The sequence below is a fragment of the Zymoseptoria tritici genome, chromosome 1 (assembly GCF_000219625.1).
Source record: "Zymoseptoria tritici IPO323 chromosome 1, whole genome shotgun sequence".
Taxonomy (NCBI): domain Eukaryota; kingdom Fungi; phylum Ascomycota; class Dothideomycetes; order Mycosphaerellales; family Mycosphaerellaceae; genus Zymoseptoria; species Zymoseptoria tritici.
Genome location: NC_018218.1, coordinates 5,141,421 through 5,159,752, shown reverse-complemented (window position 1 = coordinate 5,159,752; position 18,332 = coordinate 5,141,421). Strand labels below are relative to the sequence as shown.

General features: G+C 54.9%; 5 protein-coding genes across 5 annotated transcripts; 3 read left to right on the top strand and 2 right to left on the bottom strand.

Annotated features, from left to right (window-relative positions):
• Positions 1–226: 226 nt before the first annotated feature.
• MYCGRDRAFT_34632 (uncharacterized protein) lies at positions 227–2,431 on the top strand (the record flags this gene model as incomplete). Its single annotated transcript, XM_003856940.1, has 2 exons — positions 227–586; positions 920–2,431. 2 exons carry the CDS (start codon positions 227–229, stop codon positions 2,429–2,431), a joined length of 1,872 nt encoding a protein of 623 aa, XP_003856988.1.
• Positions 2,432–4,524: 2,093 nt separating this feature from the next.
• On the bottom strand, positions 4,525–6,456 carry MYCGRDRAFT_54222 (uncharacterized protein; the record flags this gene model as incomplete). Its single annotated transcript, XM_003856651.1, has 2 exons — positions 4,525–5,133; positions 5,188–6,456. Coding segments are annotated over 2 exons (1,854 nt in total), but the record flags the coding sequence as incomplete, so codon positions are not given.
• A 1,050-nt stretch (positions 6,457–7,506) lies between these two features.
• Positions 7,507–9,093, top strand: MYCGRDRAFT_67286 (uncharacterized protein; the record flags this gene model as incomplete). Its single annotated transcript, XM_003856941.1, has 3 exons — positions 7,507–7,874; positions 7,924–8,361; positions 8,417–9,093. The coding sequence occupies 3 exons, from the start codon at positions 7,811–7,813 to the stop codon at positions 9,091–9,093; spliced, it is 1,179 nt and encodes a 392-aa protein (XP_003856989.1).
• Positions 9,094–11,778: 2,685 nt separating this feature from the next.
• Positions 11,779–12,537, top strand: MYCGRDRAFT_16590 (uncharacterized protein; the record flags this gene model as incomplete). Its single annotated transcript, XM_003856942.1, has 1 exon — positions 11,779–12,537. A coding segment is annotated over one exon (759 nt), but the record flags the coding sequence as incomplete, so codon positions are not given.
• A 4,668-nt stretch (positions 12,538–17,205) lies between these two features.
• Positions 17,206–18,332, bottom strand: MYCGRDRAFT_34756 (uncharacterized protein; the record flags this gene model as incomplete). The annotated part of the gene is made up of 4 exons (XM_003856650.1): positions 17,206–17,702; positions 17,759–17,979; positions 18,068–18,154; positions 18,223–18,332. 4 exons carry the CDS (start codon positions 18,330–18,332, stop codon positions 17,206–17,208), a joined length of 915 nt encoding a protein of 304 aa, XP_003856698.1.

Below are 18,332 nucleotides of genomic sequence, written 5' to 3'. Positions count from 1 at the left end.
TATACCCTCGCTGTCTCTTCAAATTTTCAGGGCCGCTTCCATGACTCCACCTTCCCTCGCCTTAGCCCTCGGCTCGCGTGATCAACCACAACATCTTGTTCATCATATAACCTTAGACCTCTATCAATCGACAGTTGAGCAATCTATTCTTACGGCTCGCTCTTCCTTCATCTCTGCGACGACTGCGGATTAGATCATTCATGTATCGGCAACAACGGTCGTCAATATGAGCGACGATGAGCACTCACATCGAGTGAAGAAGCGGCGCATCTCCCGTGCGTGCGACTACTGCCACAAACGAAGCAAGCGATGCAGAGCCAGTCTGAACGACTCCCGCTGCCAAAGCTGCGTTTCTTTCGATCAGCCATGCACTTTCAATCGGCCCCAAAAGCGGAGAGGAGCGCCTCGTCGGCGTGATGATGGGGAGCCTCACGCAAGGGCTGGCGTGGCAGGTACCTCGTCGAATGGGCAGGCCGAGGGTGCTGGACGCGTTGAGCAACATGCCTCGGACACGGGAGTCTCATTAAGCGGCCCAACTGCCATCTCAGGACAACATGCTATACCAGGCCAGGCTTTTTTAACCCGCGTGCCTGGAAATAACTCCACGCTACCCAATACCACCGCCGGAGGCAGTCGAGAAGAGCGCCGATGGAGTGGCCATCAACAGCCTGGACCAACCGGAGATCTTCGCAATCAGCGGTTTCAGACCGACGATCGGCGAAGAAGCACGATCCAGCAAGAGAGCCCCAAAGATGCTCGACATCACCTTAGCCCGAGCGATCAGCTTCGCAGCCCGCACAACGAGATTGGAAACCATCGGAGTGACGAGTATCAGCATCAGCATCAGCGTCGGCGCTCCCGCTCTCCACCACGCCATTCAATGCCGCAACCTGCGAATCGAAACCCGATCCATGGAGAGCAACACAGTACCTGGAGAGCGCCGAGTGATTACACTCACGCCACCGTTATGGACCTTGTGGAATTATTCTTCGAGATCGTTTATCCTATATTTCCACTATTCCACCAACCGACATTCATCCGCCGCGTCTCACGCGCGGAGTACAACACTAACAAATCGCTGTTTGCCGTCACAATGGCTGTGTGTGCGCTTGTCTCAGCTCGCGTGCGAGATGGGGCTGTTTTCAATCCTCGATGGGACCTACAAAGTCTTCAACCTGTTGCACCTGAAGTGTACTACACCGAGTCTATACGCCAGGTTAATGGCGACCACACGGATCTCAACACATTGCGAACACATGCCCTGCTCGCACTGGCAGCCATTCAGGATGGAAAGTTCCGTGACATGCATGGACACCTAGGTCGTTACCACACTATAGTGGCTTCCGAGGGTCTTCACGATGAGAACAATTGGCCCAGCGATATCGGACTGGTTGAAACGCAGGAACGCCGACGCCTATTTTGGTCCATATACACCTTGGACATCTTCACTTCCATTGTCTGGGGAGGTGTGATCCGCAGTCGAGAATACCAATCGAGCGTGTCGTATCCCTCCGAGGTAGATGACGACATGTTCGACGACTCTGGTTTTGCGACAGACACCATACTCCTTAGCACAGGCTTGGGCTCCTCAGCCGACAGCAACAGTGTGAGCTGGATGGCTGGCCGGAACTTCGTCATTGACCTGTACAGGGTGTTGGAACACATCATCATGCGTCTTTCTGTCCGGAAAAGTCGCGCTCAACGGCAGACTTTGATCGATGGAGTTCTTCAAGCATCCGACTCGCTGTCACAGGAAGCGGTGCTGAACAGCGTGATGTCCATGTACGGGCTTTTACCGCAGTGTCTGAAGGAGACCAACCCGATCACTTCCAAGCCAAGACTGGATCGATTTGGGTTTCAGGCCGCCGATATTGTGGCAACGGTCCAGCTGCTGCGCATGACTCTTCTGTCCGTAACCGGCGGAAGCATTTTTGAGAAATGCCAAATCGCGAACGAGGTAGTGAATGCGTTCAGCGCGATACCGACTGGCTATCACCATGCGATCAGCGTCCCTCTTCTGTTCCATCTGGGTGTCATTGGCCAAATCCTCGCCACTACATTGGAGCAGCGACTGAGCGAGAACGAGTATCGCAGCATTCGCGACGTTATGATGGCCATGGCTCAGCTCTTGTCTACGCTCGAAGGCCTACACGCGAGCAAAGGTGCCAGCCAGCGACTGAAGGATCAGATCACCAGAATCGACGACTTCATGACAGTGCAACGACACAACACTCGCGGGCAAAGTGGACGGCTCAATGCAATCGCGGAGACGCCCAACACGTTCGCCTCGTCGTCAGACGTTGCCACTTTCGATACTCAAGCCTTTAATAACGAGAACCTGGATCTGTCGCCCTTCGAGATTCCATCGGAGATATTGGACGATGTCTCGCAGATCTTTGACTTCTCACAGTTGTCTTGGAACTTGACCTGAGACAGTAGCAGATACAGGTTCTCATTGTTCCATATTTTGTATCACACATCGGCATGAGCCACGCCATCCTCATCCTTCTCCTTCACCGACTCTTGCTCAATATGCTCGTCCGAAGCCACCAAGCCAAGGTGCTCCTGTCGCCTTGACATGTCGTTCCATGTCCTTAACGAATGGACTTCTCGTTTCGAACAGCCTCTCGATGGCCTCTAGACTTCTCCAAGTTGTCTTGGGTAGGAAGAGATGAATCAGGACGAACCACACCAAGTTCCGTCTGTGCATTCTCGGCAGCCTTCATCGCGTGACTTGTCTGGAGAACCACGCGAGACATTGTGGAGAGTGATATGCTGCTACACGGCTGTCAACATGTGGCATCGTAAAAGTGACGTTGCCGCTGGGTGATCTTTGCTCGAATTGACCACTTGATTTTTGTCGAATTCGCCTTTTAGCCGACGAAACTTGCTCGATGCCACGCACATTCACTTGAAGCCTGCTGATTCAGCAGATCTCCAGCAAGATTCTTGTATGTGCCGGAGGAGATTTCTATCGTAGGGCAATCTACTCTTGAAGCCCTCAATTGATCTTGAGACTCTTGTCCGCGACCACGTCTTCTTCGGAGCTTGCTCTCCACGAGAATCGGTCCAGAATCCAGCGAAGCAACCATGTCTTACCAAAATGACCACCGGCCCCTCTCCCTCCACGTCCTAGGCACAAACCAAGGCACAAGCATGGACGGCATCGACATAGTCCACGTCTCTTCACGCAAACCACCCCCTCCTCCCCACTCCACATGCGCCTCCTCCACCACGGCGAAGTCCCCTTCCCCTCCACCCTGAAATCCAAAACCATGTGCGCCATCGCTTCAAACACCACATCTCCGGAAGAAGTCTCCGTCCTCAACATCCGGATCGGAGAATTCGTCGCCTCCGCTCTTCAGACCTTCGCTACAGAACACAACTTCTCCCTCAGGGACGACATCGACCTGATCGGCGGCCAAGGCCAGACTCTGCGGCACCTCCCTCTCCCCTCCCTGTTCCCCGACCGAGATGTCTCCCGCGCACACATGGACATCGGGGAGATCTCCATCATAGCCGCAAACACTGGAATCACGACAATGGGAAACTTCCGCGTCTCGGATATGTCCCTCGGTCGACAAGGGTGTCCCATCTTCTCCGCTCTGGATAGTCTACTCGTCAACCACCCGACCAAAAACCGCGCGGTGCAGAATATCGGCGGAATCGCGAATTTCTCCATCAGTCCGGCGGGTGATGTGCAAGGACATTACGATTTTGACACCGGCCCAGGAAATGTCTTTGTCGATGCTGCGATGCGGTATTTCACCAAGGGCGAGCGGGAATATGATCGTGATGGGGCGCTGGGCGCAGCTGGGAAGGTCGATCAGAGTATCGTGGACGAAGTGTTGTCGAATCCGTACTTTGCTCATGAGATTTCGAAAACCACCGGAAGGGAGACGTTCGGCGATACCATGGCGGAAGACATTTGCAAGCGCATGGTGGTGAATGGAGCGAGTCCTGAAGATGCCGTGGCGACCATTACCCGTGTGACCGCGCAATCCTTGCACGAACACTACGTCCGCTATGCACCGAAGCCTCTCCACGAAGTCTTCATGGGCGGTGGAGGGTCCTATCACCCGAACATCATCAACTACCTTCGGGAGAAGATGCCAGAGACGAATTTCGCGTTGATCGATGAGCTGGGAATTCCGGCAGGAGCAAAGGAGGCGTTGGGCTTTGCGTTGTATACGTGTGAGGAATTCGTGGGGAGGCCGTTGATGGTGCCGCATAGGGTGGAGAGTCGGAGGGAGGGCGTGATCGGACATGTGCAGCCGGGAGAGAATCATTTCGGATTGAGGAGGAGGGTAGTGGAGTTTTGGGGATTGTAAGGCGGAGGATGTGAGGCCGACGACGGAGATGGTGTTTGAGAGGGCGTAGTCTTGCCCTGTGTTTAAAAAAATCGTATTCGATGTGTTGTGGTTGCTGTCAAGGATGCCCGTGGTATCGTAATGCATCTCTGTTGTTCGGTCCAATCTCTTCGTGAAACGTTCACACTATCCCTCACCAACTCCCATCAATGGGCAACTTATACAATCCATTCTTCTTCCGATCCGCCGCCCACCTTTCACACCATCCCTTCATCCTCTCTCTGCCCTTCTGACTGCCCACATTGACCGTCGGGATGATCTTCTCGATCCGCAACGCACAACAAAACATCGTCAACTCTCGGAAACTTGAGTGCTCACTATACGGCACTCCAAAACAGCTCGCTCGACTGGTGCTGCCTCGCTGCGGAACCAGTTCCCGCATACTATAGCCGCTCTTCCAATTGTCGGAGTGCAGTACCGTTTGAACCAACGGACTTTCGACGAAACGGGAGTTGGGAGGGCGGTAATTCCAGCCGCTGGGACGGAAGCCGACGGCGCGGGTGAAGTGCGGAAAGAAGTCTTTCAGATAGTCATCCAGCGTTTCGGCCCGGATCTCGAAGAGAGGCGTCATATGAACTTGCGCCTCGCGAGGATTTGAGGTCATCAGGGAGTCGAGTTCGGGGTCTTCGAGCGCGGCGACGATGCGTTGTTTGGAGGGTGGAGCGTAGATTTTCGCCTGCAGAGCGCGGGCGATGCCAAGACAGATGCGCTCTTTGCCGATGGAATATGTTCCAACGACGACGAGGAGGCGACCGCGGGTCTTCTTTTCTGTGATGGAGGAGAGCACTTGTTGGCTGGCGTGAGGATTCTTCTCGACTTTCATGTTGCCGACGGAGGATGGATCGACTGGCTCTTCTTCTTTGATGGCAGTGTTGGATTCTTTGCGGACGAACTTCACCATACCTTCGCCTGCCCGCTGGCGTTTCATTTGTTCCCAGCCGTCAGTTTCATCAGGTGTGTCTTTGCTCAAGCAGACGCACATATCTGCACAGGCTTTGATGACGGCTTCTTGCTCGGGAAATGCATACTTTGGGTTGAGGTATGTCGTGTCGAGATAGCAGACATCAATCTTCTGCTCCTTGGTCTTTCCAGTGACCTTGTCGCGGATGTCGGGCATGAGAAGAGGGTGCTCGACATGCATTCTGCATGCTCTGAAGTCACCACAATGCAAAATGCGTTGCTGGCGAGGCTCTCCATTCGTCTTCCTGCCTATGGTTTTCTCAAAGAGATAGAGAGAGCTGCCCGGACAATGGTTCGCGGAGATCATGGTGACTGTAACTCCTTTCGTGCCTGGAATCTCCCACGGCTTCTCCCAGTCTAGTGCGATGACATACTTCGGATCGACACGAAGTTGCTGTTTCACCAGATTGGCGGTCACCTTTGAGCAGTATATCGGGCCGTGCGTCCAAGTCGAGGTCAAGCCGATGTAGTGATCGCTGTGGAAGTGACTGAGAAAGTAGGCCTGGCAGCCTTTCACGGCGCCATATCTGAAGGCATCAACACAGATGAAGAGGCCGGGTAAAATCTTGTAGAATGGACATGTGCGTGTGTATGATGGCTTGCCTCTTGAAGCATGTTCCGCCGCTGCAGCTTCTGCCCAGGCAGCGTCTTCGGCATGTCCAGACATGAGCTTCTTGAAAGCAGAGCCTCCGGTAGATGCTGGCTGTCCCAGTGTGAATGGACTGGCTTGGCCCTCCCTTGGTTCTCGAGCCGGCCGCTTGAATTGATGCGGTGAAGACACATGCTCGGACTTGATCTTGGGCTCGGACTTTTGAACTTCCTTCTTGACAGGAAGAGGTGTGGGATTGCCGTCGAGACAATTATTGACATGGATTCCAGCGTCGGACTCATTGACACCACTCAAGCTTATGCTGCAGATCGGGCAAGAGGCGTCTCGAGAAGTTGTGGTGCTGCTGCCGGCTGCATTCTGGTGGTCTTCTCCAACTGGGCCGTCATAGTCCCTTTCGTCGTCCTCCGCTTCCAGCCTTGCCTGCTCCTCCATGTACCTCCTCTCCACATATTCGTCACCCTCTTCAAACAGGTCCTCGTCAAAGTCGCCCATCTGGTCGAAGTCGTCGAACTCATCAAGACCTGGCTCGTAGCTCGTTTCCTCTTTGATGAGTGGTGGCTTCGAAAATGTGCTTGGTCCTGGCTCGGGAGTCGTCTCCTGTTTCACGATGGAAGGTTGTGGTTCTTCGTTAGGTTCTGCCTTCGCGGTGGTTTCAGTACCATGCGATGGCGTAGCTTGGCGTGGCATCTCTCCAGCAACTATGCCATTCTCCGGTCCTTGACCTGTGCCGATGATAGCCTGAGGTTCCTCCTCGTCCTGCTCGCTGTCCGACTCTTCAAAGAATGGTCCCGCTTTGCGAGGTCCATTCCTCAGAGCAGGACTCGAACGTTGCTCTAGACCAGAGCCTTCCCCATTTGAACTAGCAGGGCTGCCACTGCCATCTGTCTTGCGCCTTTTCACAGATCCTCCGCTCTCGTTGAATCGAGCCTCCGCTTCTTCATCATCGTGAGGCTGTTCCTCATCCTCTTCCTCCGGTACTTGCAATTCTTCCACGTTCGGTCCCTTGCCAGCATACGCTCTCCTCTCCTCAATGAACAGTCCCGCCTCCGCCTCCATCTCGTCCGACTTCTTGAAGAAGCTCAAGATGCTGCCATTTCCCTTGCCGCCAAGCTTTCCCTTCGGCGTACTCGCCGGCTTCTTCGCACTTCCGGTGAAGCCCTGTTTGCCAATTGTTGGCAGAGGCACTTGTTTCTTCGTCGAACCAGCCGTCGCCGACTTCGTTTTGATCGCCATTTTCGGTGGCGGCACGCTGGGCGGCACAGCAAGCTTGAAGGGAGTTTTGGCGGGCGTGCCCGGCGGTGTTGGAGGTCGACCTACGAGTCCGTCATGAGACTCGCGAGGTTTGCGAAACATGTCATGCTAGGTCGGAGGCAGAGACTGGTAGGGAGTCGTTACTCCTCAAGTTTGTCGCGTGAGGTCACGATTGCCGTTTAGAGTGCTTACCTCATCTCGCCACTTTACGCGGTATCACGTGACGACTGGGTGCCGCTTTTCGCCTTCCATTCTCTCTTCGATCTCACTCCTTCGAGCAGTCTCATCTGTATACATCGACCATCTCGCCAAGTCGAACAGCATTTGACTGCTGTGCTCTTTTCGCCGTCATAGGCATGCATTCGCTCCGGTGGCCTCGAATATCTCCTGGCTTCGACGCAGCAAGGAGACAACATGACTGGACCAGATTCAGGAAGCTATGGATGGGAGTCATCGACGACGTGGTGTAGGTCGAGTGGCTGGTAAGCAAGGTAGGTCTGTTGCCTAAGCCATGTCCGAAGCAAGGCATATCGTGCAAAACGACAATATATGATGGTCAGCCTGTTGCTCATGTCTCTTGACAACACACGAGGTCTCCCCAAAAGACACTTTCAACAACATGTCAGACTCCAAGGTCTTCACACTGCGATGGGGCATCATGGCGACCGGGCACGTCGCCGGACGTGAGTCGGCTTCCAACCGCATGCTCGTACGGATGCTTACATTTCACAGGCTTCACAAGAGATCTACTCACCGATCCTTCGTCCCGAGACGTCTCCGACGTCCACCATTTGATCACGGCTATCGCTTCGTCAAGCGGCTTGCAGAGAGCAGCAACGTTCCGCGACGATGTCAAGGCGCCGCAGAATGTCAAACTGTTTGGTTCATACGCTGAAATGGTCAGCGATCCGGGCGTTGACATCGTCTACATTGCCACGCCAGTCAGCCATCATTTCCAGAATGCGATGATGGCGATAGAAGCTGGCAAGGCGGTGCTATGCGAGAAGGCATTGACGGCCACGGCTTCGCAGGCTCGCATTTTGGCTGCTGCAGCAACAACCAAAGGAGTCTTTCTACTTGAAGCTGTGTGGACCCGTTTCTTCCCACTCTCTTCGACAGTCAGAAGCTTGGTTTCTCAAGGTGTCATTGGAACCGTTCATCGAGTGATAGGTACTTCTTCTTCTGGCCTTCACACAGGGTGAGATTAGCTGACTCGGATGTTTAGCGGACTGTTCCCTCGACATCAATCCGCCCGAAGAAGGCGGCGAGATCGACACAAGCAACAAGCTACACCGGCTGCTCAAACTTGATCTTGCTGGCGGCGCCATGCTCGACCTGGGAATCTACTCTCTCACTTGGATCATGCAGATCATGTACCACCTGCAACCCAAAGGCCATGACAAAGAGAAGCCCATGATCGTGTCGGCCGTCAACAAGTACCCTACCGGCATCGACGAGACCTCAAGCTTCATCCTCCAATTCCCACGCCAGAAGGCTATGGGAGTCGGCATGACGTCTCTTCGTATCGCCTCCGGCGTCGACTTCGACTTCACCGCGGGCCCTCCGATCCGCATCCAGGGCACGAATGGCGAGATTCAAGTATTCGGCCCGGCTTTCAAGCCTAAAAATATTCGCGTGATTACGAAAGACGGCAACGGCCCCGCTCAGGTCCAGACGGATGAGTTCCCCATTCCCAGGGACGAAAGCCGGGAGAATTGGGGTCATGGACTGTTCTGGGAAGCGGACGAATGTACGAGGTGCATCAGAGACGGGAAGCTGGAAAGTGAGACTCTGCCGCTTGACGAAAGTGTCCTCATGATGGAGATCATGGAAAAGGTTGTGAAAGATGGAGGGGTGAAGTACCCGGATACCATAACGGGCGACAACTACCACGCGCACTGATTGACGTTTCAGAACCGGAGTAGACGGAACAATCTCATCTCCTGCCACCTTTGCAAGAAACGCAAGTCTTCCCTGCTACACTCGAGATTCCCTAGCTCGGCAGAGCAAGCGGTGTGGCATTCGACTAACTTGCGGGTCGAAATCCGACGGAGTGACATTGTCCGTGTCTCGTACCATGTGATGTCGACCGAACCCTACCATTGGATCTGCGATATCGTCACCCTCGTGTCGCGACAGCGTCTACCCAGACCGCCGGGATTATCTAACTTTCGCTCCGCTCGCGCCGTCCCCACAAGCCGACAAACCCCGCGCCAAAGAACCGGCAGATGGTAAGGTTAAGTCCAACAAGCATCGGATGCAACATCCTAATGTGCTAACACTTCGATATCTTTGTTGCTGCCTGACGGGCCGTGGTCCCCGTTCGGAGCGAGTGACACCGCATGGCAAAACGGAATGGCTCCTTGTTCGTCGACAGCGGTGATAACGCTCGTTCATGCTCAATGGCCGGAATGATAAAGAGCTCGGCTGCCACTTCCACTCCGACAGACTCGGAAATCATACCGGGCAAGCAGAACAGCCATGGAGTTCACCTCAAAAGTTAATGAAACGCTTCTGAACCGATTGTGCGCATTGCTACATGTCGAGCCAGACCGCATCAAACTGGACGAGTCGTTCGTCCGCAATGGCGGCGATTCTCTTCTTGCCATCCGATTCAGCAATGTCATCAAGAAGTCTGAGCAGCTTCAGGTCGGCGCTGGTGTGATCTTGCGTGAGAAGCAGCTTGGAACTCTCCTTGACAAGACACAGTTGCGAACGTTGGCTGCCGGATCATCGACTCAGCAAGCATGTTCGAGCACCATCGACCCTTCCACCACTGTCACCGCGAGCCAGGATAACCTCGACGACAAAACGCTTGACCCAATTCAGCGTTTCCCAAAGGCCATCCCATCCACTGGCCTTCCCATCACTTTCATCCAAGCTGGGACCGCTCATTACACCCATCTCATTCCTGGCGCGGCCGTACAGCATGTCACGCAGTACTGCTTCACCGATGCTCTGCCTCACCTGAAATCTGCATTCGCGAAAGCCATGTCCAGCTACCAGATCTTCCGACTGAAGTTGCAAGTCGAGACTGACCCTTTGCTGATCAAAGCGTCGCTGAAAGACGATTTCTGTCTGAACTGGGAGGAGTCGCAGGTCGACTCGCTTGAATGGGCGGATCTGGAGGACTCCTTTCGCAACTGGAGTATCGAGGCTTCTACCGAGCCAGTGTTTAGAATCCTGACACCGAGCAATTCCACGAGCAACCGCAGTCTCAGTGTTGTGCATTGGTTCTACCACCTCTCCCTAATGGATGGCAGATCCATCGACATCCTGCTGAAGCACGTGGACGCACTCATGCAAGACTCGTCAATATCTCCAAACGTCAACGACAACGCATTTGACGTCGTGAAAGGATTGGCGGAATACCACGATCAACATTCTTCTGCCGCAAAAGCCTTCTGGGCTACTCGTGAAGTCACCTCCGCATCCCGAAATCATCCACTCCTACATGCTCTGGGGCCGCGAACACCATCTGTGGTCCGCATGCGTTCGACCGACGTCTTCTACCCTGAAGATGTGAAGGCATTTCAAGCTCGCACGGGCTTCACTTTCGAAGTCCTCGCCCGAGCGGCATTGGCTTTAGTCCTTGCCAAGCTCCAAGACACCACCACGGTGTCTCTGATGTCCGTTAGTTCCCGGCGCTCCCTTCCTATCACAGGCATCGATCAAGCGGTCGGGAGTTTTGCGTCTTCGATGATCCTCAGCGTGGACATCAACAATACCAACACGGCCCACGAACTACTCGAGCAAGTCTTCCACAAGCTCCTCGAGCTAGACGACATGTCTTACTCTGACCCCTCCGACGGCTTCTCCATAGGTGGACTAGTCGTGGTGTCGAGTGACCTCCAACCGCATACACCTTGGTACTCCGACAACCACCGCACGGAAATCATGTCACCCAAAGAGACTCTTCCTACTCTGTATGTCGGATCGAATGGTCGAGTACGCTTTTGTTACAACAGCGAATGGCGGACTCCGGCGGAGATGCAGGTCATGGCTGATCTGTTCGAGTCGGCTTTGGTTGGTCTTGGATCGGGCACTTTGGGAGTGGCGGAATGTCTGAGCAAAATGCTTACCGCTGCAGCGAGGGAGCGAACTATGACATTTGGCAATTGTTTCTCGAACAAGACGACGTTGAAAGGTATCGACGACGATATCGTGTCTTTGTTTGAGAAGCAAGTCGGTATGCGAGGGGAAGCTCCCGCATTGACATTCCGCCGCGAGAACATTAGTTACAACGATCTTGCGAGGAGAATTGTGATCATTGGCAGTCGACTCAAAGAGTTATTGCAACCTGGTAGCGTGGTCATGCTCCACGCAGATGGGTCGATCAACTGGGTCATCGTCATGTTCGCGATTCTATGGGCAGAGTGCATCTTTTCGCCTCAAAGCACAAACTTGCCTCATTCCCTCCGGTCGCAACATTACGCCATCGCGAACGCACAGGCATCTCTCGTCCCTCAATACAGTACATCCATCCCAACGCCCGACGGCTGCCACCTGAGACTCTGCGTCGACACCCTACTCAACGAAGCCACACAATCACCTTCCAGCTCCACTCTGGACCCCCGGACTCCAAACCCCCACTCCCCAGCCTACATCTGCTTCTCCTCCGGCACAACCGGCACCCCAAAAGCCATCCTCTGCACCCACTCCGGCGTCACCTCCCTCCTCCGCTCCCCCATCGCCCGCCTGCACGTCACTCCCTCCCACACCGTATCCCAAACACTCGCCCCTCAATTCGACGGCGCCCTCCTCGAAGTCTTCGCCACCCTTTGCCATGGCGGGACCCTCCTCCTCAAAGACCCACTCAACCCCTTCGCCCACCTCTATGGCGTAGGCAGCTTGATGCTCACCCCATCCCTCGCCTTGGAACTGGATCCGGAAGACTTCATCCATGATGTGCGGTACATCTACTTTGCCGGCGAAGTCCTGCCGCAGGCTACCGCGGATCGATGGACAAAGGGGAAAGCGGAGGTTTATAATGTGTATGGACCCACGGAGACGCATATCCTTGCTACTGCGCAGAGGGTGCAGAATGGGAAGCCGGTTACGATTGGTCGGCCGCTGATGTCTACGAGGGTGTATATCCTTGATAAGAATGGCGTCTTGCTGCCTCCTCTGGTTGCGGGAGAGATCTTCATTGGCGGGATCTCTGTGTCGAGGGGATATCTCGGGTTGGAAGAGGAGAATGCACTGAGATTTGTGCCAGATACGGTCTCTCCTGACGGTAGTGAGGGGAAAGGGAAGATGTATCGCACGGGAGACTGGGGATACTGGACGCTGGAGGGCGAAGTCGCATTCCTCGGACGGACAGATCGGCAGGTCAAAGTGGGAGGATTCCGAATAGACCTCAATGATGTGCAAGCCAGGATCCAGAGCGTTGTTGGTGGAAAGGTGAGGGTTGCGGTTGTGGTTGTGGGGGATGTATTAGGCTGTGCTGTCGAGGAGACGGGGAATGGGATCACGGAGGAATCGTTGAGGCAGAAGATCGGACAGGTATTGCCGCCGCAGATGGTGCCGAGGATCTTGAGGGTTGTGGGGAAGATCCCGGTCAGCGAGGTTGGAAAGGTGGATTTGAGGGGTGTGAAGGCAATGCTGGAGTCGTGAGGGGGTGGCGAAGAGAAGAGTTGATGTCGACCTGCGTTGATGAATGATGTGGACAGCGCTGGAACGCTGTTCTTCGGGTCTATCGGCAATGCAAGTGGTTCGATTTTTTTCGCCTCCAGTCCTCGTCGCTGGCTCACCTCCACCAAACGAGATTTACTCCAGCTCTCTCCTCGTCGGGAACGGGTCTGGGTCCATTTCATGTAGCTGCGGCTGCTTGTACCCAGGGTACGCAGTCTTCGGTTCCGGAAAGAAATCCTCAGACTTGCCAGAGGATGCAGTGGCTGCTGGAGCGTATTCATGGCGTTTGCGAAGCTTGGATATGTATACCAGTGCTGCAATGAGGGCGAGGAGAAGCGGAACGCCCACACCGACGCCTACGCCGATCATCTGCATCGCTGTGAAATTCTTATCCGAGTCGTCCGGTGGATTTTTTTGTGATGCTGTGGTGGTCACCGACCCGTTCGACGCATGTTGCTCCTCTTGCGTCAAATTGGACGTCAACTTCGTATCCGCCTGAATCTCGAACCCAGTCTCATACCCCAACTCCAGCGCCTGATCCGCCCTCAGATAGACCGTCGGAACATCATTCTTCAACGTGAAAGTGTTCCCCGACTCGCATCCTCTCTTCCCCAAGTCCGCAACATTACAAGCGTAAGTCTTCGCTCGGGCATCGCAAGAAACGATCGTCACGCCGGTCTGAGGCACCTCATTCCGACAGTAGGCGGGACAGTCGGAGCTCCAGCCTTTGTCAGTGCAACTTCCACGATATGCATTTGCGCCGTCGAGGCAGAGGCCATCGTTGATGCAGAGGGAGTCGGTGCGGCAGCAGGCGGAGATGGAGGTGGAGGTGTTGCAGGGAGTGTGGTTTCGTTCGATTGTGCCGTCGGGGAAGTAGCATGTGCTGGATGCGAGTCGTGCCAGGTGGAGGGCGAGGAGGAGATGGTTGACTACGGTCGGTGATCGTAAAGATCGTTGAAGTTGCATCTTCAGTTGGTGGTAGAGGCTCAGGTCGGAGCCGCTGTGAACTGACAACGTTCTGTCGGTGCAAAGGACGAAAGGAAGAAGACCAAAAGTGAGAAGCAAAGATGAAAGGCCTCGCGCCAAACTCTTGGAAAAGGCGACCTCATAGGCGCCTCCGCTGAGTGGACTGCGCCGAACGCCAGCCACTGCAGCCCCAATTATACGGCGTCGTAGGATTCTAGTCCTTGCAATCACAAGAAGTCGGGCAATCTCAGCCCCACAAGCGTGGAGTCGTGCATCCGGTAGTATGCCGGTAATATAAACCGGCCAAGCAATTGTCGATTCCTGGAGACACCGGCCGAACACCACGTTTTCGTGGTGTTCCATCGTTGTTGTTGGGAAGCGTCAGCACATTCGACATGCGGCTCGATGCTGTGCACCTGGGACCTCCTAGCTGAAATAGACCTCGTGGTCCATGGCGAGGCTAAAGATGGCGTTCGCTTTGTGTTTACAGGCGGCGTACCTGCATGTACAAGACACAGTCGAGCTCGAGGCCTATGGAGCTCGGAGGCTCCAAGACCCGATTCCTCGTAGTCGTCGCGAAGCATCCGTAGTGCTGTATCCTGGGCAGCCTTCGAGGACCCTCCGGGTAAGACAGAATAGTCGACTGACTGAAATGGTGTCAAGGTCGACAGGTTCGTTGACAGTCCCGGCAAACGTCCAGTCAGGATTTCATCCATCAAATACACCTCACCAACCTCAGCCACCCCCTCCCCTCCAACTCCTCCACCACCTCCTCCACCCTCCCCCTCTTAACCCCCAACCGTCCCGCAAACTCCTCCACTGCCGTCTCCCCATCCAACAACCCCACCATGCCCTCCACAATCTCCCTTCCCTCTCCCTCCTCAAACGTCTCCGCAAGATTCCTTCCCAACCACCTCTCCCCCGCCGGATCCGTGACCAACACACTCTCCGCCTTTCCTCCCTCCCCTGCATCCCTCACCGTCCCATTCGAAGAAGCCGCCATGGAGATCTGGGTCGCATCGCTCGCTCGCTTACTGCGTCCCAAGACATCGCCACCTCGGGATCGTCCATTCGCAATCGCTGTTCGTTCGCTCGAGACACTCCCGCTGTCGTCGTCGAAGACCGCCACGTCCCTGAGGAATCGTCCTTCCAAGCCGACCACGCCCGGAGCTTCCAGTAGATACCTCGGAACACTCAACCACCCGAAAGTTTTAAGTTGCACAACCCACCCCTGCCTCCAAAGAAACTCCAGAATCTCCATGTACTTCCCCCGATGATCCCGACTCGGGACCAGCAAGGCATACCGAATCGGTTTTCCACTCAACACTTTCAGCATATTTCCCAACCCTGGCAGGGTCGGGAAGAGCGCCTTGTACTCCTCCATGTGTACATGCAACTTGGACAAGGGCGCGTTGGGGGCCACGACGTAAGTGTTTCGCCAGTGTAGCGGAGCTGGGAGGTGCATTGCTTTGCGCCAGGTGACGAGGTGGTGCGCGAGGGCGAGGGTTGTGGCGATGGGGAGGGCGAGTTGGACGGAGAGTTTGGAGAGGGTTTTGGTGGAGGTTAGGGAGGGGAGGAGGAGAGTTAGTGGGGAGGGAGGGGTGGTGGGAAGGCGGGTTAGGAGGGTCGAGGGGGGTTCGAGGAGGAGGAGGGCGGAGGTTGGGGTTATTTCGGGAGGTGGTGGGTTGGGCTGGAGAGGTCCATCGAGGATTCGGTGGGAGGCGTGAGATTCGGTGGGAGGAGGTGGAGGGGAGGTGTGTAGACTCATTTCCATGCCGCTTAGTCGGAATTCTGCGACTTCGCCCGTTGAGAGTTTTTGGTAGATTTCTCGGAGGACCCAGGCTAGCTCGCTTCCTTCGATCATCTTTTCCCATAGTTTGACTTCGTCCTCTCTGGTGATCCTCGCTTGTTGCCGCACTTTTGCCTTCATGGCCAAAATCTTCTGACTCTCGTTCGCCACATACCCACTCTGCTTCTGGCAGTAATGCAGTGCTTTGCCAAGTCGCTTAACGAAGTCCTTGTATATGCGGCCAGCGGAAGCCGCTTGCTCAGGTCGCAAGACGAAGACGACTTGAAACATGGTGAGGTGATCTGTAGTGGCCGAGTGCGTCGTATTCGAGTTGGTAGATGACGACTCCACGGAAGTTCCCAGCATCTGCTTCGTCGACTTGGCTGGTTTCTCCTCGAAGCTATCCGGCATGTGCGTATAGTCATACTCCGTTCCTTCTCCCCCATCTCGACCAATCTCCCTCCCACCCTCCCCAACCAGCGGCGTAATCTCTCCATTCGCAACCTCATCCTCAGACCTAGCATTCAACAACTCTGCGCCAAGAAGTCCGTTCCCTTCCTTCTTCCCCACGCCTTCGCCCTTGCCCGCCAACTTCTCGTCCCTCTTCTCACCACCCCACTCCCCACCCTCCGGCACAAAAACCGGAAACCCCAAAAACGTACATCCTCCCAATGCGATTTCGAATTTCTTCCCTTCGCTCCAGCGACCGGGACTGAGGACTTTCTCTAGACTCTCCACTGAATGGCCCAATACCGTTCCAGTCAGTAATTCACCTCCCTCACCCTGCCCGCCGATAACGTGCGCATCAGCTCGGCCTGGAGTCCCATTGTGTAATTTCAAACGGCTCATCCGTCCCAATTCTGGAACATCCCGCAACGTCGTCCTCGCCGACAATGGTGTTCGAGAGGCGAACGTCGCGTTTGCGATCTCATCGTCGTCGGTTTCCGGATCGGTATCTGGATCCTCTGAGGGCTTGTCATTGGCGAGAGGATTCTCCGGGTAGTGGAAGACCAAGCGAGGACCAGGTCGGGAGCGGGTGATGAGTAAAACCGCGACAAGGTCTGTGTCGCCGTCTCTCTGGACTGTAGGAGATCGTGGATGAGACGCCATCATGGTGGCTTGTTATGAGGACATTGCGGCGGAGATTCAGTGACAGGCCCAGGTCTTGAAGCGGCAGTAGTCTTGTGTTTGAATTGTCTCAGGAGACCTTTGGCAAGCCGTTCTGTTTTGATTGTTGTTAAAGTCGCGAAAGTGATGTTTTGGGGAAGTATTGCAGAGAGGTAACGGGAGGATTGAGGAGGGACGAGGTGAGGTCTGTTTGGACCAACCCTTGAATATTTGATTCACCTTGACGTCCAACTTTGATTCAGACTCGAAGACATCCAATGTTCTGTTTACCCATGCCTGGCCGTTACATGGCGATTGACAGAAGTGTTGGCAGAACTATATGTGCTGTGCAAAGGAAGAATGGACAAGGCATCTCAGGATGGCTTATAGTACACATGCCTCTATGGAGTCCTAAGAAGCACTGTAGCGGGCGCCTCTTGTCTATGCACCGTTTCTACCAATCACCAAGTCAGACAACAATCCCTCACCGACCTCATCATCCCGCCTCTCTTCTTCGTCTACGCCTTTTCATCCCTCATCTTTCTGAAGAAATCCATGACCCCTGTGAACACGACGAGGAGAATACCGCCACCAGGTCCCAACCTCAACACCTTCGGCAAGAACCCCTTATACAACGCACTAAACCCCTCCTCCTTCATCACCGTTCCCAACGCCGGCCACGCCCACCCATACTTTGGCACGCCTCCCGGAACCTTGGGCGAGTTCTGAATCCGACTCTTGACGACATCCATCGGCGTGTTCAACACGGTTCCCACAGTGCCTCCGATCGCTCCGCTCAGCAGGTCGTTGCGCATCTGGATACCCTTGTCTTTTGTCGGGTTCTCGGGGAGCAGGGCGCGGACTTGGAAAATGCAGCCGAAGTAGCCCGCGTTCCAGAGGATGTGGCGCCACATGGTGGATTCGAGGCCTTGGTAGAGGGTGAGGACGCCTTCTTGGCGGACAATTTTGGCGACGCAGTCGAGCATGCCGTTGTATTTGGCGGCTTGGGCGCGGTCTGGTGGGTGGTATGTTAGGATACAACCTGGCTGGCTTGTGTGATTCGCGACTCACCCTGCAATCGAATCTTGACGAGCTCGAACGGTACGACGACGAACGACTCGGTGGCTCCGGCTGAGGCTCCGGTGAGAATAGACAGCGACTGGTTCATCTTCGCGACACCGAATGCGTTGCGGTAGATCTTGCCCCACTCGTCGTTGGCTGCGAATTTGGTCGCGCGCTTGGGTGCTTCCATGAGGATGGGGGCGGAGATACCGCGATAGAGACGAGAGAAGCTGCATAGTACTCTGTCAATCTCAATGTCCAATGCCTCGCCCGGCACATGCGCTGTCCTCGAGGACTCGATCTGTAATCTCGACTCACCCTTCATTCTTGATAATCTTCCTAAAGCAATCCACCATGCTCGTGTAGTGGTCCTGACCTGGGATTGGCACTTTTCCTTGGATTTGTCTATATCGCGCAACGATGCTCAGTCAGAACAATGTCTCGTCTCCCGCTTCGACCCGATATGCGCTCACACTCGTGTCTTGACCACGTCTAATGGGTACATGATCAGGATCTCGGACACACCGGCGACGGCGCCGGCGGCGAACTGGTAGACGAAGGGGAGGGGCGCTTCGGTCGTCAT